The sequence below is a fragment of the Nyctereutes procyonoides genome, unplaced genomic scaffold (genome assembly GCF_905146905.1).
Source record: "Nyctereutes procyonoides isolate TBG_1078 unplaced genomic scaffold, NYPRO_anot_genome, whole genome shotgun sequence".
In the NCBI taxonomy this organism is placed as follows: Eukaryota; Metazoa; Chordata; class Mammalia; order Carnivora; family Canidae; genus Nyctereutes; species Nyctereutes procyonoides.
Window position 1 is genome coordinate 46,777,883 of NW_026575020.1, and position 18,228 is coordinate 46,796,110.

An 18,228-nucleotide genomic window follows, 5' to 3' on the forward strand; every position below is an offset into this window, starting at 1 on the left:
GAAAACACCGTAGCCATTCCTTTTTTCCACCCATATATTTAGCTGGACTTTGATCCACTATCATTTACAGAGTTGTAAATCACGGCCCTTAAAGTCGGTTTCTCGGAAAAATGTAATTGGTTTCTCCTTTTGAGGATTTTACTGCTTTAACACCAAGGTAGCAAAAAAGGCCCCTACCACAGCTCTGCCCGCCAGAGCCCTGACAGACACGGTTCTGGGACTGGAACACTTTCCCAGGGAGCCCAGGGCGGCCTCGCAATCCATCCCACACAGCCCCCCAGCAGCCACTGCCAGCCCACCTGCCCAGCAAGCACCCTCCTTCCCGCTCTGCCTGCGGACAGGAAGGGGGGTCTGAGCTCTCTGGAGCCCTGCAGTGTGACAAAGACAACCATCAAGGAAGGCACGCGAATCTTCTTAAACTTCTCTCGTGATGGTTCCTAAGCTGTCACTCTTTATCAAGCCAATCGTGAAGGTTTTTCAAAACAATTCATTGTAAACTCAGTATTCTTTAAAAACTTTGATGCTGTGACAGTGCAAACAGCATTCATTTTATTGCTCAACTTCGGCATGGGCACATACATAGTTAATTTTTAAAAACCATTTATACAGATGTTATTGATAAAGCTCATGTAACAACCGAGTGAAAATACAAAGAATATCAAAGCTAAAACACTCTGTAATAAATACAAATACAATGAAAATGATAAAACTTTGTTTTTAAAGTCAGTTTGAGAGAAAGAAGAATATTACATGAAGTGAACTAATTACATCTAGAAACAAAACAACTCAGCATTTGGTACAATCATCACCCTAACTTAAGAACATTAGGTGCCACGCGTGACACCCACCGGCTGCGTGCTACCGCTTAAAAACAGAAGCGGGAGGAGCTGCTCTATCAAACTGTACAGATGACTGAAATAATCTCTAATTCCCAACAATGCAACCAGTTCAACACACTGGAAGTTCAAAGCAGACTTAGTGTTGTAAAATAAAGCGAATTACATTGTATTTAAAAGAAAGGAGTTTTGTGCTCTGAACGTAAATGCTACCAAAAAAAGAAGACGACGACGACTCGGTAAAAATAAAACCCATTCAGGGCAACAAACTATGTGCAAAACAGAATGTACACTATACACAGCACTATTTAAAAACTCTTTACATCAAGAAATTAGACCCTCTGAAACAAAACTCACCTCTGTACTGCATATGAGCTCTACAAAGTAATCACTGTTCATAATTAAGCACTCATGATGGAGAGGCACTGTATGGAAACGTGACATCACATATCTGGAATAACACAACTAGGTGCAGGGAGCAGAAAAACCCAGCTAAGAGGGATGTGTGGAAATAAATATTCACATTACACATGAGGGGCGAGCCTCAGATTCAGTGACACGGTGGGGGTTTAGTTTGCTTAGCACCTGTTTGGAAGTAATCAGGTAACGTAATTTTGAAAAATGAAATCTAAATCATGTCTTTATAAATCATGTTGGTGATACCATAGACCGCTAGGGTAGATTTCTTTTAAAGCTCTATTAAGTCATCATTATAAAGTTAAAAAGGCACTCAAAAGCGATGGTACGAGCCTGCTTTACTGTACGTTATGATAGTAGCATTTACTCCTGCATCCATTGGTTAGGACTTCTCTAACGTGGTCGGCATGGACTCCGTTTTTGGAAGATTGTAACAGTAGGCACAATCACACTGCACTAGTGCTTTAATATAACATACAAGAGACGAGTCTGCAGCCAATAAGGTACTACCGTGAAAGCTGACAACTGATCGAGTTTAGAAACCTTTTCTGTACATTTCAAGATGTTCTCGAGTGCTACTAAGACACAAGGTGTCTGGGAAGGAAAAGGTCAGTGGAAGCACGTTACCACCGCACAGGACTACGACTAGCTTGCATGTAGCGGTCCAATTTGGCTGAATGAAATAAATTCAAATGCTTCGAAACTACACAAGCAGTTCTCGACTCTTTTTTCTAAATAGCAAAATTTCCATTTCTTTTATCCCCGCCCGCCTCCACCTCCCACCTCTGGGAAAACTTACTTGGAATTCCAATACACAAAAGAGAGGACTTGGGAGCTGCTCCTGTACAAGGGGTTGAGGGTGGGGAGTTAGAGGCTCCAACTCAAATACCAACCAGGCCCCTCCTCTCCCTCCGTCCCCTCCTCTCTTAAACCACTACTTCTGAGGCACCTCTGAGGAACCCCTTGGTTCGTGAACACAGACTGAAAACCAATCCATCAGATGAAAGAACACAAAGGGCCTATTCACTTGATAATTAAGCTGCAACACTTCCAAGGAGCTATCTCATCAAAATTTGCCCTTGATTCACATCTGTGTAAGAAAAAATATATATAGTGCAGATTTCTGATAGTTGGATTTTAAAAGCCACCATGATTTCAGATTTTTTCAATCCTATACTTCAGAATTTTGGTTACCTTCTGTATCATGCAACATGCCACACACCTTGAAAGCTCAATCTGGGTATTTCAAAATCAGACACTGATCAACACCCAGGGAACTGGGATTCCCTTACCTCCAAAACAGAATTCTTCCGTTCTAAAGTAATTTATACCATAGATTCAGAATCACTATTTCTCCAGTAATCCTACCCCCTCCTCACCCCTACCCTCACTTTGTTAGGTAAAAACAGGGGTTTTCTAAGCTGGCTGAATAAAATTTTTCCTTTGTCATAATTTTAGCTGATTAAAATATCATGAGCAGCTAAACAAAGATTGTGGATGGTTTACTTGATAGAAAGTTAGACCATAATTAAAATATAAATTAGGTGCACTTGTCAAAGGAGACTTTGGTTTACAGAAATAGTATATATATTAAAGATACGCTGACCCAGCAAAAGAATGAAAATCCCATCCCATCCAACAATCTGAGGACCTATAAAAATGCAGTATTTCCATTTAAGATGAAGTAAATCCCAAATACCTGATCATATTGATTCAAGATAAAAAAATTAGGATTTTTTTTAAAAGTCTCTTAAAAAAAGGAGCCCCTGAATGCATCTTACTGTATCAAATAAGCTAAGTTTAGACTAAATGGTTGCATTAGGAATCTGACAACCAAAATTATGTGGCTGTATTCCAGAAGTTCGTGCTTGAAAAATATACAAAAGACTTACTTAGGCTAGTTTGAAACATATAATGCTTTTAAAATATAATGCTTTGCTATAGAAAAATGTAATTAAACATGTAAATGGCTTAATTGTTTTTTAAAGATAATGATTCCTTTAGCCAATTGTTTACAAAGGTAGAATAATTCAAAATAATTTTATTTATTTTTCTTTTACAAAGAGCAAGTACAGGAGCTGTTCAAAATCATGTATTCAATCAAAATGAAATGTGACGTGTACCGACTGCTGAAGTTGTCTTGATGTTTGAGAGACTTGAAATCTGTGGAGCAATTTGAATAGATTACCTTTTATAAAAATAGTAGTAGTCTTTAAGTGTAGAATATTGCCTAACTCTGGAAATGTAGGAAAAGTCAGCATTCTTTAGGTTCAAGATATTAATTTTAAATAGCAGCTGAGTGTGGCCTCATGGCAAAGCATAAAGACCTCTTTTTTTTCCTTGAAAAGGAATTTCAAAATTGTCCTTTCCCCTCACAGTGTCCTAAAAATCTTTTGAAGGGGGGGGGGCATTTTCCTGTATTTCAGCATTCCGCGAAACTTTGCTGAAAGGAGGCTGTCGGTCGGGGTATAAATAGAGTCCTGGGTAAATCCTTGAAGTCCGTCATTCCACAGCAAACCCACATGTTTCTTCAATGGCTGTTAGCAGCTTTTCATATAACTTTTCATAGCTTTCATAGGGCGGAATGTCTATTCGATTGAAGCTGTAAATGAGCAAATCAGATTGACACGGTTCATTCAGAATAAGCAAACTGGCCTAGCAAGTGTATACTAATACAGTCACATCACATTTCATGACACACAGAAAATTAAAAGTTGTACTCCTCTAAAGTAGAGACTGCCACTTTCAGGCTTTCCTACCAGTTTCTGCATAATCTCAAATTCAAATCGGTTTAAACCTAACACCTACGTACATGGAATGCAGGGGAAAAGCTTCAAAAACAACTTACCAAGTGTGGGCTTTCGGCAGGTTGTTAGTGCAAGCATCAATCTGGTGTATGGTGAAGAGTCGTGGGCCTGCAGCGCCTGCAAAAGAAGTCAATGTGGGTCACCTCACTGTAGGTTGTGTGTGTCTCTCCAAAATCTCAGAATAAAACTGATACATAAACCACAGGGCTTAAGATGGAACCACTGGTGACTCCACATAAGCTGCCAAGGGCAGGAGGAAAAGAATCTGGATCTTGAAAAATGAAATTGACCTTGGATAACACTGGATTCCTTAATATGCTAGCATTTCAATTTGAGAAAAGGCCCAGGATTGGAATCCTTTGCCAACTTCTATCTTCTATTAAAAAATCAATGTGCCAAATGTATGAGAAGAAAAGTAAATGGGTAAATTCAAGATCAAATATATATATATACACACATTCAAAAAGATGACAACCTAAATGCAAATTTAGATTTCATGCCTCAAACCTGGCCGAGAGCAAAAGATTAGCAGTCCATGGAATAAATTCCAGTTAACATAAGACATCCCATAAAAGTGTATGTAGAAATATAGCTTCACTTTACGCTTCTGGGTAGTCTGCTAACAAGTTCTCCAAGTAAGGAATTAAGCACAACTCCAAGGATGCCCTCCCCATCCGTGGACTTCCAACACGTGTGCTGCAGGCAATGCTGTCCTGTCTGGCTGTGTAGGTCTTCAGATGTGACTGGTGGCAGCAGCCTTGCAAATGAAGAGCTTCAGAGGGAAAGAAAGCAAGTGCCACCCAGCGAAGCGCCACAATCCTTAGCGATATTGCCAACTCGCCCCCAAATTAAACAGCTATGCCGCAGAAAATAAGTCTTAAAAATGGAGTATGTTTGGAAATAAATGGTCTGACACCGTGCAATAATGACCAAACAAATGGCTTCCACAATGCAGGCTGCCTCCAAGAAAAGAATACAAAAGTAGAGGGAAGAGGCGTCCCAAGTGGGTTTTGGCTCTGCCAGGTTGAGATGTAGAAGTGGAAGCAGACAGGCTTTCCCTACTGGAATGCGCCACACAGGTTAAAAGCCAGGTGACCAGAAAAGAAAAGGCAGAGACCACTGCCTACGGTCTCTAACGTACAGCACTCACTACGGGCACAGAGGCCCCAGGGAAAAGGTTCTTGGGAGGGGAAAAAAGGAGAGGAAGGAGAAGAAGGTATCAAGATAAGGAGAGTCAGATATGGAACAGAATGAAGAGAATCTGCTTAGAAGCCTGTGGTTTGTAAACTATATAAACCAAACACTGGCGCCCTCCACCAGTGCTCTGATGTCATGTCGTGTTCCTCTGGCTTTTCTACCTTGTAAAGCTTTGAAGCCCTGCAGAGGCACTCTGGATGATCCTGTCACAAACTGAAGTAACCGTGCTCTTCGCTCTTCATCAAAAAACTCCACAGCCTTCCAGAACCACTTGACGACATTGCTGTCTGGTGTGCAGTGTTTTAATCGGGTGTTTACCTTCCAGTCGTTAACATCTATCTTTCCAAGTCCACAAATAATGAGCTGTTAAAATATTGCACAAATAATGAGCCAATGGAAATCCAAAGTTAAGCCCCAAATCCCTTAAACAGAACTTTAGATATGTAGTGGTGGCTCTCATATGATGGTTCTTTTTTTTTTTTTTTTTTTTTAACTTATGATAGTCACAGAGAGAGAGAGAGAGAGGCAGAGACACAGGCAGAGGGAGAAGCAGGCTCCATGCACCGGGAGCCCGATATGGGATTCGATCCCGGGTCTCCAGGATCGCGCTGCGCCCTGAGCCAAAGGCAGGCGCCAAACCGCTGCGCCACCCAGGGATCCCTCATATGATGGTTCTTAATCAAAGATACAAATCAGAATCATCTAGAAAGCTTTTCAGAACATACACACCATCAGGTCCTATGTTCAGACTTCTGATTCTGTGGGTCTGGGGTGATATTAGGGATCTGTATTTAAAAGGATCCATGGGTGGTACCTACTTCCTGCAGGTTCCCTATCCAGAGTCTGAGAACCACCAGTGTGGAGAACATGACAGGACAAAAGTTTTGTATTTTCATAGAATTCTAAATTATGTTTAATGGACAGAAAATAGACTCAGAGTAAATACAGTTTATACATGCCTTCCTTAATACCTGTATCATACTGGGTTTCAACGCTTACGAGCTTTAGGATTTGGGCAATTGAGTCCACCCGCCTTGGCCAGCAGTTTCCACTGCTGTAATACTGTGTTAACACCTACTTTACTATACCCTGTGCAAGAACCATACTGCTCAGGAACTCAAGAAACGGGTGCTGGATAAGCAAGAACAATCCATTTGATAATCTTTAAGTTACAGCAAAGTACAAAATACAGAACTGCTCTGAGAGAGAGCTCTGCTGGACATCCTGATGCAAGGTCAGCATAGATGAGCCATATCAAAATCACTTGGATACTATTAATATATGTCCTTAGGATCCAAGACTAATTCATCTAAGTATTTATAACAGTGAATTATAACAGTGTGTAGTATTAAAGCATAACATAACTGCAAACATAACTGCGAATCCCACATTTTGGAATTAGTTCTATTAATCCCATATAACACTAAAATAAATTATGTATTTTCATAAAAAATTTAATTTCATTACCAATAGAAACTACATAATAAACCCTAATCATATTGCATAAAATCTTCACCAAAGCTTCAATAGGGTTCTGGAAAGATTACTGAATCACAGCTAGGCTCAACAGGGAGGTAGGTATCCAAATAGGATTATGGAAGTATTTATAACACAAAAGATACCTCCTCAGTTCTTTTCTCCAGGGGAGTGGTAATTGTAAGGTGAAATTCCCCACTCATTTCAACCATTACTGCCATTCCTGGCCACTTCCACTGGCCATCTCACTACTGAATAGTTCAAACACAAAAGGAATGGGGTTAGGGAGTCAAGCCAATCTATTTAGATCCCCTAACAGGTCTATTAATAGATTTAATTAGAAAGGACACTGAAGGGGAATCTGGCTGGCTCGGAAGAGCCTGTGACTCTCAATCTTGGGGTTGTGAGTTCAAGGCCCATGCTGGGTGTAGAAACTAATTAAATAAATTTTTAAAAATTTAATTTTTAAAAAAAAATTTATTCATTTGAGGAGAGTACACAATGGCAGCAGGGTGGGGGAGCCAGAAGCAGATTCCCTGTTGAGCAGGGAGCCTAATGCAGGCTTGATCACAGAATGTGGAGATTATGACCTGAGTAGAAAGCAGATACTTAACCAACTGAGGCCACCCAGGTGCCCCAATAAATATTTTTTAAAAAAAGAAAGGACACCGAGGTTAATGAATTTTAATCAATTTTTACATTTATTTGTAGATTTCAAATATTTATGCTACTCCTAGCCACGAATTAAATTTGGGGCCTTCAGTAGAATAAAAACCTCATTATTTTTTCAAAGTAGTTCAGATGTATTTGTTTAAAAGTCTTAATTATAAAACCAGACTAAAGGTGTTTTAACAACCAGCTTTAAAAGAAAACAAAAAAATGGTTAACTTTATTATTGCTATTGGTAACAAATATTTCCAAAGAGAAGAAAGATGTTTAGATACACTTTATCCTAAATGTTTTAATTATTTCTATATGATCTTGTTTATCAAATGCTGTCTTGCAAAGCTTAGTGTAAATCCAATTGAACCTATGCTTTTCATTAAAAAAAATTTCAATATGGTGGAGACAAAGTGATGGCATTTAATTATATCAATGACCACTTAATTAGGGAATAGAAAACATGTACATATAGAAGAATGTACACCTAAGACATGAAATCTGTTGAAAATAAGAAAAGAAAATATGGAAAAATAAGAGTGTTCACAATACGAGAGAAATGGCTTACTTGTAGAAAATCCAGAGCATAAAAAGCTTTTCCAAAGCAGGAAAGACCTTTCTTGTGAATAAGAATTCTTAAGCACTGCACCATAAAACTTTAAAAGCACCAGCAATATGACTTTCCTCTAAAACGCAGTTAACAGAAAATTCCCAACCTTCCCTGTGACACTAAATGATGTCATGACATTAACATACTGACCTCTAACTCCTTCTCATCAAATGTCTTCAGCAGATGCTGTGGAATTACTTCATTAAATCCTTTCTGCAGAGCCAGGAATTGTGCCTCAATGCCTCGTAAAAATCTCCAGTTCACATAGAGCCTGTAAACATTGGGCAGGGATTTCACACGATCAAATAGATTCTGATTTGGTGACTATTATGAATCTCTACTTGAGCAACAGTACACCTTGTGAGCACCTAGCATTAAGAGTTTAGTCTAGAGTCTAGGCTGCCTGGGGGCTCAGTCAGTTTGGGGTGCAGCTCTTGGTTTCTGCTCAGGTCCTAATCTCATAGGTCATGAGATCAGGCCCCACATCGGACCCTGCACTCAGCTCAGAGTCTGCTTGTGATTCTCTCCCTCTTCCTCTCCTCCCCCCCCCACCCCACCAGCCACTCTGCAACCCCCAACCCTGCTCTCTCCCTCTCAAACAAATAAATAAAATCTTTTAAAAAATTTAGTCTACAGTCTAAAGGAATCTCAGATTCCTGAGGGTGTTGGACCTGGACCTGAGAGATAGTTCATTATAAATGAAAAAGTGGAAACCTTCCACTAACAAAAGCAGCATAAATAAAGCAACTCTGCAAATCAGAGAAACTCCTAGTACACTGGAAGGCAGCTAGAAATTAGTTGGGTCTGAAGTTAAAATCTGTACGAAACGTCTTTTTGAACTTTTAGCATACATGCCACCAATCAGAAATAAAGAGGCCATTCAACCAAAACAGACTATTTTTATGGTTGCACTTCAAAGTATTATCTGAATGTGTGGGGTATTTTGTTTATATTTTGTGGGTGGTATGTAGGGAAAGAGGAAGTAAAGACACTCTTTAAATCCAAAATGAGAACAGTAAAAGCCAATAGTAAACACTTTTTGGTTAAATACTCATTGTTCCCTGGAGGCCTTAAAAAAACTGGAAGATCTAATTCTACCAACAAAAAGTATACCAGACTACATCTAACATGTAGCTTTACTTATATTTTTGACTTGGACTTATAACCGAATTGCCTTTTAAAAAAATCTATCTACCTGGGAAAACTTCTCCATCTCAAAAATCTCAGAACTATTCACCTTCCAAATATGTCAACATTTCTACTTCCAAACCTAGGGAAACAATTCTCTATTTTAAGAAGCTACTTAACATTAGATCCTTTGGTGGACCTCATTTTTATTTAAGAGGACAGCAAAATTGTGCATCTACAAAAGTTTTTCTAATTTTTTTCTGTCAAAACTGTATCTGGTAGGAGATATGACTTTGTGCTGAAAACATGCTTGAGTCCCAGCAAGTGGGGTCTAAGAACTCAGCAGTCCATGCTAGATCCCAAAGTGACACACTACTGAATGACATTCAGGAAATTCCCATCCATTCTTTTATTCGCCAATTAGAAATGTAATAACATGCATGTTTTCTATGTAAAGAAAAACCGAACAGTAAATGTAGAGACAGAATAAAAACTGAAAGCCCATTCTGTTACCCTCCCCTCCCTGTCTGCATCCAGGTCCTGCACTCACACTCCCTCATCCTAGCCAAACACCTTATTGGTATGTAGTCTTCCTGGACATCTTCCTAATAATTATAAAATAACACAGACTTTGTTTCCCATAATGTCTAAAACTTGCCTTTAAAAAAATAAAGCGTATCTACTTATTTTTAGTAATCTCTATACCCAATCTGTAGCTCAAACTCATGACCCTGAGATCAAGAATCACATGTTCTTCCAACTGAGCCAGCCAGGTGCCCCTAATGCTTTTTAAATCTGACAACTTATATAGTCTCTTTCTTTTAAACATCCATCCATATAATATTCTGTTGAGTGTATGTATGTATGTAAATTGTTCTCCTCTAATACACTTCATCAGTTTCCAGTTGTTTTTACAAGCAGTATTTAAGTGAACATCCTTATTTATATTTCTTTAACTACCATGTGTTTCCACAGAATAGATTCCTAAAAAACAGGGCTGCTGGTTGAAAGGCATGTGCATTTTCATTTTGGGAGCTGTTATCAAATTGCTTTCCAAAAAAGCTATTCCAGGGTTCACTCCCATGAACAGTCTGTGAGACTGATGGGCCTCAATGTGTCAACCAGGAAAACTTAAGCCAGTAAGACTTAAGAGACATAATCTACACAAAAAGAACAGTGTGCACATTTCTGTGTACATGTGGTAAAGTTCAAACACCTACATTAGATTACCATAGTTTTATGTTTCAAAGAACTTTAGTTCCCATAGGCCAAATGATCTAACCCGGTATTTCAAAACTCCTCAATCATCAGGTGATTATATAAAATTTGAAGAACATTTCTTATATTTATCCCTTAAACTCACTATTTATAAACAAAATGACTGCTGGAAACACAGCATGTAGTGTTCTGTACAGCTAGCTGTGGCAGTTCTACTACAACTAGCCCCATGCACCCTGTTTCTTGGTATTCATGCCTTTAAACAGTTCCCCCCACACATGCTGAGCCTGGGCTGGTTTGTGACTCCCTTTAACAGAAGAACATAGCAGAGGTGATCCAGCCAGTTCCAGGCTTAGGCCTTAAAAAGATTTGACAACTTCTACTTTTGTGCTCTGAGAAACCAGCTGCTCCTAAGAAGTCTGGCTATCTTGCTGGGGAGACAGATGCCACCAGGAGAATTCTGAGAGGCCTCAGACTTGACATGGAGATAACCAGGGAGCCTAAACCAACAGTGAGAACAAGATCCCAGATGGTGACCCAGTGACCATTCCAGCCAGCCTCCAGCCACCGGAGCCATCCTAGCTGAGGGCTCAGGTATTTGAATGAAAAGGCCATCCTGGGGTCAGTCCCAGCGAACACCACATGGAGGAGCCCTATGCTATCCCTACTGTTCTCTACCCAAATTACCTGTAGAATTGCGAGAGAAAATAAAACAGTGGTTGTTTTTAAAGCCACTAAATTCTGCAGAAGCCTATTTTGTAGCAATAAGCAACACTACCTAAATACATCAGTGTTTTTCTGTATTGCCATTCGAGAGCATTTAAACAATTCTCAGGCTTGAAAACACAGAAGTGTTTACCTGACATATTCTTTTTTATTTTCTTCAGTAACAGGGATACTCTTGCCATTTGGTTTAAGTTCATGCTGAATAATTTCACCATATGCGTTATGTTCGACACAGAAAGTATGGTCCAAAACACCTGTAATATCATTCTCACTAGAAAGGAAAAGAGAGAAAGATATTAAACTGGAAAATCTAAAATATGGATCCTACAGATGTCTTAATTGGTGAGACAAATAAAATTAAGATAGTTTCATGACATCGCAAATATAAGATCAGATTCCTTTTGCTAGTCCTTATGCTACCATATCTCCTAGTTTTGGGGCTGAAAGGTCAAAAGCTTTAACCTTCATAAACACAGGAAACATTTCACTTCCTGAGTGATGACAAAGTCCCCTGCCAAAGCTGGGCTTTACACAGGGAAAACTTCAGTTATGTTTGGCTTTTAGGTAAGAAGCCCTATTTGAATCTGGGTACCCCCATGCAACCAAATACCTGAGTGTCCCATGAGAAAGCTACCTGTGTATTTGAAAACTAAGTATGGCCAATGTATATTCTTAAGTAAATGGCCTCTGACAAAACAGAACTGATTCTTCTAGGTATCTTTTTTAAAGTATGGTTTCAACAATCACTACTGCAGCAGGAATTTGCTATTCTCACACATGCAGGATTGGAACAGAACTTCTATCATGTGGAGGAAATCATTATTATGTGGTACCTTTAAAAACAGAAATATACTTGTTCCCCATCCTCCTCTTTAAAGTAGTAGCACTTTGGGGCACCTAGGCAGCTCAGTCGGTTAGGTGTCTGCCTTAGGCTCAGGTCATGATCCCCAAAGTCATGTGACAGAGCCCCTCATTAAGCTCTCTGCTCAGCAGGGAGTCTGTTTCTTCCTCTGCCCCTCCCCCTGCTTGTGCTTTCTCTAGTTCTCTCAAATAAACAAAATCTTTTTAAAAAATAAAATTAAAAGTTAAGTAATAGCACTCTAGGGAAGTTGAAATATACAGGAAAGCAGAAAGCAAAAGTCTTTTGCAATCCTAAAACTCAAATAATCTCTCTCAATATTTTCTGCACATCATTTTTTTTTAAAAAAGTACATCCATTTTGAAACATGTATCTTTTTTTAAGGTTCAGATTCTAATTATAATGAACAGACACAAGACTCAATACATACAGTATCCACACTAAACTGTTATGAAGATCTGGATCAACTAACTCCATGTCATCCAAAGTAATTGACTTCCCAAGCAACTGTTTATAAAAAGGCAATGTGAAACCACCATCAATATAATGTCCATGAAACACAGCCATTCCCATTATTCGTCCAACAAAGTGGAAATATGATAAATGTTCCTGAAATTGAGAAAAGTTTACACAAATAGTCAAATTAAATGATATGCAGGGAATTACTAATTAAGCAACATTCATCTTTTTTATAAGTAGCGATTTATACTCTATAACTTATTTAAGTGGAACAGATTATCACACCAAAGGTCAGAATCAATGGGGAGAGTTGTCTATAGGGCATGTTCAAAATTCTCTCCGTTGCTAAAATATCACACCAGGGACAATGTACTCCCAGAGTACAGTCACTTTGTAAAAATTAGAAATTAAGTCCAAACTATACTCCTACTGTAGCTTCACGAAACCACTCACAGATCTCATTCTCTTCCTCTCCTTTTGTCACGTGCTGAGCACGTTATGATCCTGACTCCATTATGGAAAAAAAGCTTTCCATCCTAAACCTATTTCCTTGATCTAACCAGAAACTAATCTTCAGAACACCACAGACTTAAAAGTACAGATTTCATGCCTAACTTGGACTAGAGTCCTAGTTCTGCCACTTACTAGCCAGGCCTATTTGGACAAATTACTTAACCCCTATAGGACTCATTTTCCACATCTGAAAAAATGAGGGTAATAACAGTATCTCAAATAGGTCTCTGTAAGGAATAAAATGAGATGATGAAGATCATGGTACTAGATAGGCATACGGTAGTAATGGGCTCCCCAAGCAGAACCTCACCTAAAAATTTTCCCTTTATAAACCCCCCCCCAAAAAAAAATTAAAATAAAATTTCCCTGCAGTGAACCTAACATTTCTACAATGTTTGAATACATTTGGTCTCCGATGATAAACTATAAAGATATCTGCATTTTAAACTTTTTTTTTACTTCTCTAATTAATAAGCAATCTTTAAGCTCATCTTAAACCTCTTTTATAGAAGAAAATATTTAGAAAAGACAAGTAAAACAAAAAACTCACCCATAATCTAATACCCAGAGATAACCTCTATCAGTATTATAGTGTAGAGTCTTTCAATGTTTACACATATATGTATTTACCAAAATTGTATCATCTTATTTTGCAACCTTTTCACTTAATGTATCATGAACACCATCTTTACATGTCATTAACTACTGCCCCACAGGGTCATTTTAATGGCCATATAATATGCCCTTGTATGGAAGGCTAAAAACAAATTAATAACAGCTACTAACTTTTGTCGAGTGATCAATAACATATAATAGGGTTAACAATGTACAACACTATGCTAAACACTTACTGTGCAGGGTCCCACCCCTTCTGAGGTTCAAACTATGTTTATTAATAATGATAAAATTGAGGCTTAATCATAAAGCTAGTAAGTAAAAGGACCAGGTTATATGATCTCATGTCTTTCTAATTCCAGAATCTATGCTCTTAACCATTAATATAATTGTGCTTCGTATCATAATCTATTCAATCCTTCTCTTATAAACAATGTTTCCAATTAGGGCTACTACTTTAAACAATGATGTAGTAAACATCCCTGTGCACAAATTACTGCAAAGATCTGTAACCATTTAGATATTTAGAAAGTATTTAGAAAATATTCTAAAAGCGGACTTGTGAAGAAGCAAGTTATGACTAGGCTAAGGACACTAATCCTGTATCATAAACTACATTGACATTTCAATATGAAAAGCATTACAGGTCACAAGTTCATTCACATCATAACCACCAATCTTACCGGATTAACTGCAGAATCAGGATTGATCTGCAAAGTATAGATATCATCTCTTGAATACTGGAAGAGGCCATAGTAAGGATTCAACATTTCATGTGACAAGAGATATAACCACTCCCTAGAAAGCAAAATAGGACACAGGAATTTTTTTATTAATATTTTTCATTAAGATATGCTACTAATCATTTTAGCAAGGAATTTTTTTTGAAGATTATATTTATTTATTCATGAGCGACACAGAGAGAGAGGTAGAGACATAGGCAGAGGGAGAAGCAGGCTCCATGCAGGGAACCCGATGTGGGACTTGATCCTGGTACTCCAGGATCACACCCTAGGCCAAAGGCAGGCGCTAAACCGCTGAGCCATCCAGGGATCCCCGCAAGGAGTTTTTTAAATAAAAGAAAGTAGTTCTATAAAATGATATTGGAAAAATCTACCATGCACCAAAAAGCAAATGAAATCTCTTGTTTTGTTATACTGGAATCACTCAATGTGGGGCAACTTTATGACATTTCAGTATCAGAAAGTATAAAGGTATTATCCAGAAGCACCATAAATAAAATATAAATAATGAGGGGTAAATATAAAATGAGGGGAAGGGTATGGTTTTGTTTCAAAACATCCACATGATCTATATTATCCTGGTCCGTTCCTATAATGGCCAATTTATACTGGTTTATACCGATACATAATATAGCATTAATTTTCTTTCACCTTTGGAGAAGGCTCTGTTTTGTTGTTGCTATTGTTTAGTAAGGAAATTATCCCATTTCATCATCTTTTTTGTGAAGACCTTAAAATATACCACAATAAAAGTAGTAAGTGGTTAGAGACTAAAAGGCATTTGGTATAGGTAGGAACACAAGAGCAAGTCTCTATTTGGGAGGTTAGGTTCCACAGTAATTGGTTTCAAGTGTACATCAGTATTTTTAAAAACCACATAATAAATAGTACTCTCACCTTGAACTTATGAAATCCTTTATGTTTTCCAAAGTATGAAAGATAACTTATTATTCATCTTGGTAAAATAAAATCACTAGTCTAGGACTAGGACTTAAAGAGATATAATTCTAGTCTCAATTCTTATCATTCTTCCACCAGGAAAGGTATTTAAGTATGCTCTGATATCACAGATTAAACAGACTGAATAGTGTTTTTAGGAAATGCAGTGAAACACTACTGACAAGTAATCAAAGAAAAATGTTTCAAAATTCTGTAAGTGACGCAGTCTAAGTCAAATCACTACCATTTATGTAATACTGGAAAAACTCTAGAGATTAAAAAAGGATGTGAGGAAGGCCCACATGTAAGCGAGTTTGCCAACACACTTAACGCTCACCTAACATGTCTTCTATACTTTTTAAAGCATTTTTTTCTTTAAAGATTTTACTTATTTGAGAGAGAGAGAGAGACAAAGACACCAACAGAGATAGCAAGAGAGAGCACACAGGGAGGAGAAGGAGAAGCAGGCTTGATCAAGCAGACTTGATCACAGGACCCTGGGATCATGATGTGAGCCGAAGGCAGACACTTAACAGTCTGAGCCACCTAGGCACCCCTTTTATGTATTATTTTAAAGGAAAATCCAAATTTTTGTTTTGTTTTGCCAAGTATTTAGAACACACATGTAAGCAGATCCCAGCTACTTGAGGGGTCTGCTATGCAACAGAGAACAGAAAATGCCTTTCATTGTCACATCCCATCCCAATCTGCCCATACCCTGACAGTAGTGAGGTTAAGAAATAAACAAGGGACGCCTGGGTGGCTCAGCGGTTCAGCATCTGCCTTCGGCTCAGGTCGTGATCCCGGTATCCAGGATTGAGTCCTACATCAGGCTCCCTGCATGGAGCCTGCTTCTCCCTCTGCCTATGTATGTCTCTGCCTCTCTCTCTCTCTATGTCTCTCATGAATAAATAAATTTTATTTATTTATTCCCAGGACTCCAGGATCATGCCCTGAGCTGAAGGCAGACACTTAACCACTGAGCCACCCAGGCGTCCCTAAATAAATAAAATCTTAAAAAAAAAAAAACTGACTTATTTAAATGTACATATAATTACAGCATTTAGATTCCATCAACAGATAATTAACAAGTTTTTCCCAAGACATATTCAAATCTAGTTATGAGTAAGTCATAAGAATTCCACAGAAACTATCAAGTCCTAAGTATGATGTGCATGTGATCAATTCTAAAATTCCAAACTAAAGAACTGTCCATTTATAGGTAAAAAGGCCACAGAATAAAAATAAGTCTACAGGTGAAACAAGTTAATGCTAACTAATACTTATGGGACTTGGTAGAAACACAAATTTAATTTAGGCTGGATTTAGATTAGGGATGGCAGAAATATCATGATGGTCCTTAGGACGTTTCAGTACAGAAGCTGTAATGTTTCTGCTACATCTACATAAAGTAAATTTTCACACCTTGTAAAACAATAAACGTATGTATGAATGTAGCATATACATTACAGCTTCCTTATTGAAACATCTTAAAGACCATGTATAATACATACATATGTACACACACATACTTATGTGCATACATGAATGTTACTTTAATAAGGTTAAAAAGCATGGCAATGAAAGTAAAGGAAAACAGCATTCAGTTTAGAATACATGTCATTAAACTCTCCAGACGGTTGCTAACACTGCAAAGCAGAGGGAATAACATACGGAAGGAGAGAGATGGAGAGCAGGGTGTGTGGGACCCACCACAGCCCAGGTAGGGCTGCAACTAGTTTTCAGAGAAAGTCTCGCTGGGCTCTATCATCCATGAGGGAGTTCTCTATTACTCTGTGGTGGCACCATGAACATATCTATCAGGACACCTCTGTATCGCAAAAATTAGGGAATGTTACACTAGAAAATAAGTATCAGTGAGAAGGTTACCAGAGGAAGTATCTTAAACTTATAAATATAACCATATGTCATTTACTATTTACTCATGAGCAAATCTTTACCTGGCAACCCCTCCATAGTCGAGGCCTTCTTCTCCACGAAATTTTATCATTAATCGCTTCCACAGATCTTTTGGTCTCATTTTCATGACCTGCCGATAGGATTCCTTAAAAAAAAATTAACACAGTATTGTTACTAGGTGCTTTAAACTTGTTATTTAAACTTTCCCTTGCATTCCACCTACAAAACATACATTTATTGAAAGGAGATGAAATTTGTTCACCAAATCAATGGATAAACTCCAAGTGTTTGAAATATCATGGAACTTATAAAGACAAGATAGATATAGCTTAGTACTACTGAAATTATTTGATAAATATTATATTACCAGCCTCAGTGCAAAACTCCATATTTAACTTCTATCAACCACGGCAATTACTACACTCACATTAAAAATGGAATTTGATAAAAGTACCGAATTTTTAAAAGCTGGTTGACCTAATTCTAGGCAGAAAGTAAAGATGGAAAAAGATAAAGTTCAAAAGAACATTAGTAATCATTAATGTGATCTTCATTAAAGCAGCATCTTCATATTATTTTAAAATACAAATGACTGACTTACAAACAACGTCAGAACTGTCCCAAGAGAAAAAAGTTCATCCTTTAGGAAAAGGCTGATCAAATCCCCAAACATCTTTTACCCACGAATCCTCTGATGAGTGAGAAACCCCTGCCTTGGACCCTGTTCACTTATTAGGGAAGAACTTTGAAGGTGACAGTAGGGCTAAAAAATCCAAAGATAAAACAATATACTAAAAAGGAAGATTTTCAATAAATTAAGGAAGTAGTCCATAAAGAAACAAAACCGTTTTTTTTGTTTTTTTGGTTTTTTTTGAAGAATTAGTAAATAAGGGACGGCTATTTGTAGTCTTTTAAAACTCATTAACAGTGCAGGGGCACCTGGCTGGCGATGGAGCATGCAACTCTTGACCTCAGTATTGTGAGGCCAAGCCCCACACTGGGCACAAAATTTACTTTAAAATATTTATACACACACACACGCACACACACACACACACTAAAATTCATTAACAAATAATATTTGCAATGCAGATACCAAGCTGAA

At 38.0% G+C, this 18,228-nt stretch overlaps 1 protein-coding gene across 1 annotated transcript in view; it reads right to left on the reverse strand.

Moving 5' to 3' along the window:
• Window positions 1-504: 504 nt before the first annotated feature.
• SMURF2 (SMAD specific E3 ubiquitin protein ligase 2) overlaps window positions 505-18,228 on the reverse strand; it is a 123,952-nt gene continuing 106,228 nt past the window's right edge. The window contains exons 12-19 of the mRNA XM_055328571.1: window positions 17,165-17,268; window positions 14,205-14,319; window positions 12,365-12,543; window positions 11,209-11,346; window positions 8,154-8,274; window positions 5,419-5,620; window positions 4,102-4,177; window positions 505-3,855 (exon numbers count right to left, since the gene is read on the reverse strand). Coding sequence (XP_055184546.1) covers window positions 3,756-3,855; window positions 4,102-4,177; window positions 5,419-5,620; window positions 8,154-8,274; window positions 11,209-11,346; window positions 12,365-12,543; window positions 14,205-14,319; window positions 17,165-17,268 — 1,035 coding nt within the window. The 3' untranslated portion in view covers window positions 505-3,755. The remainder of the gene's footprint in view (window positions 3,856-4,101; window positions 4,178-5,418; window positions 5,621-8,153; window positions 8,275-11,208; window positions 11,347-12,364; window positions 12,544-14,204; window positions 14,320-17,164; window positions 17,269-18,228) is intronic.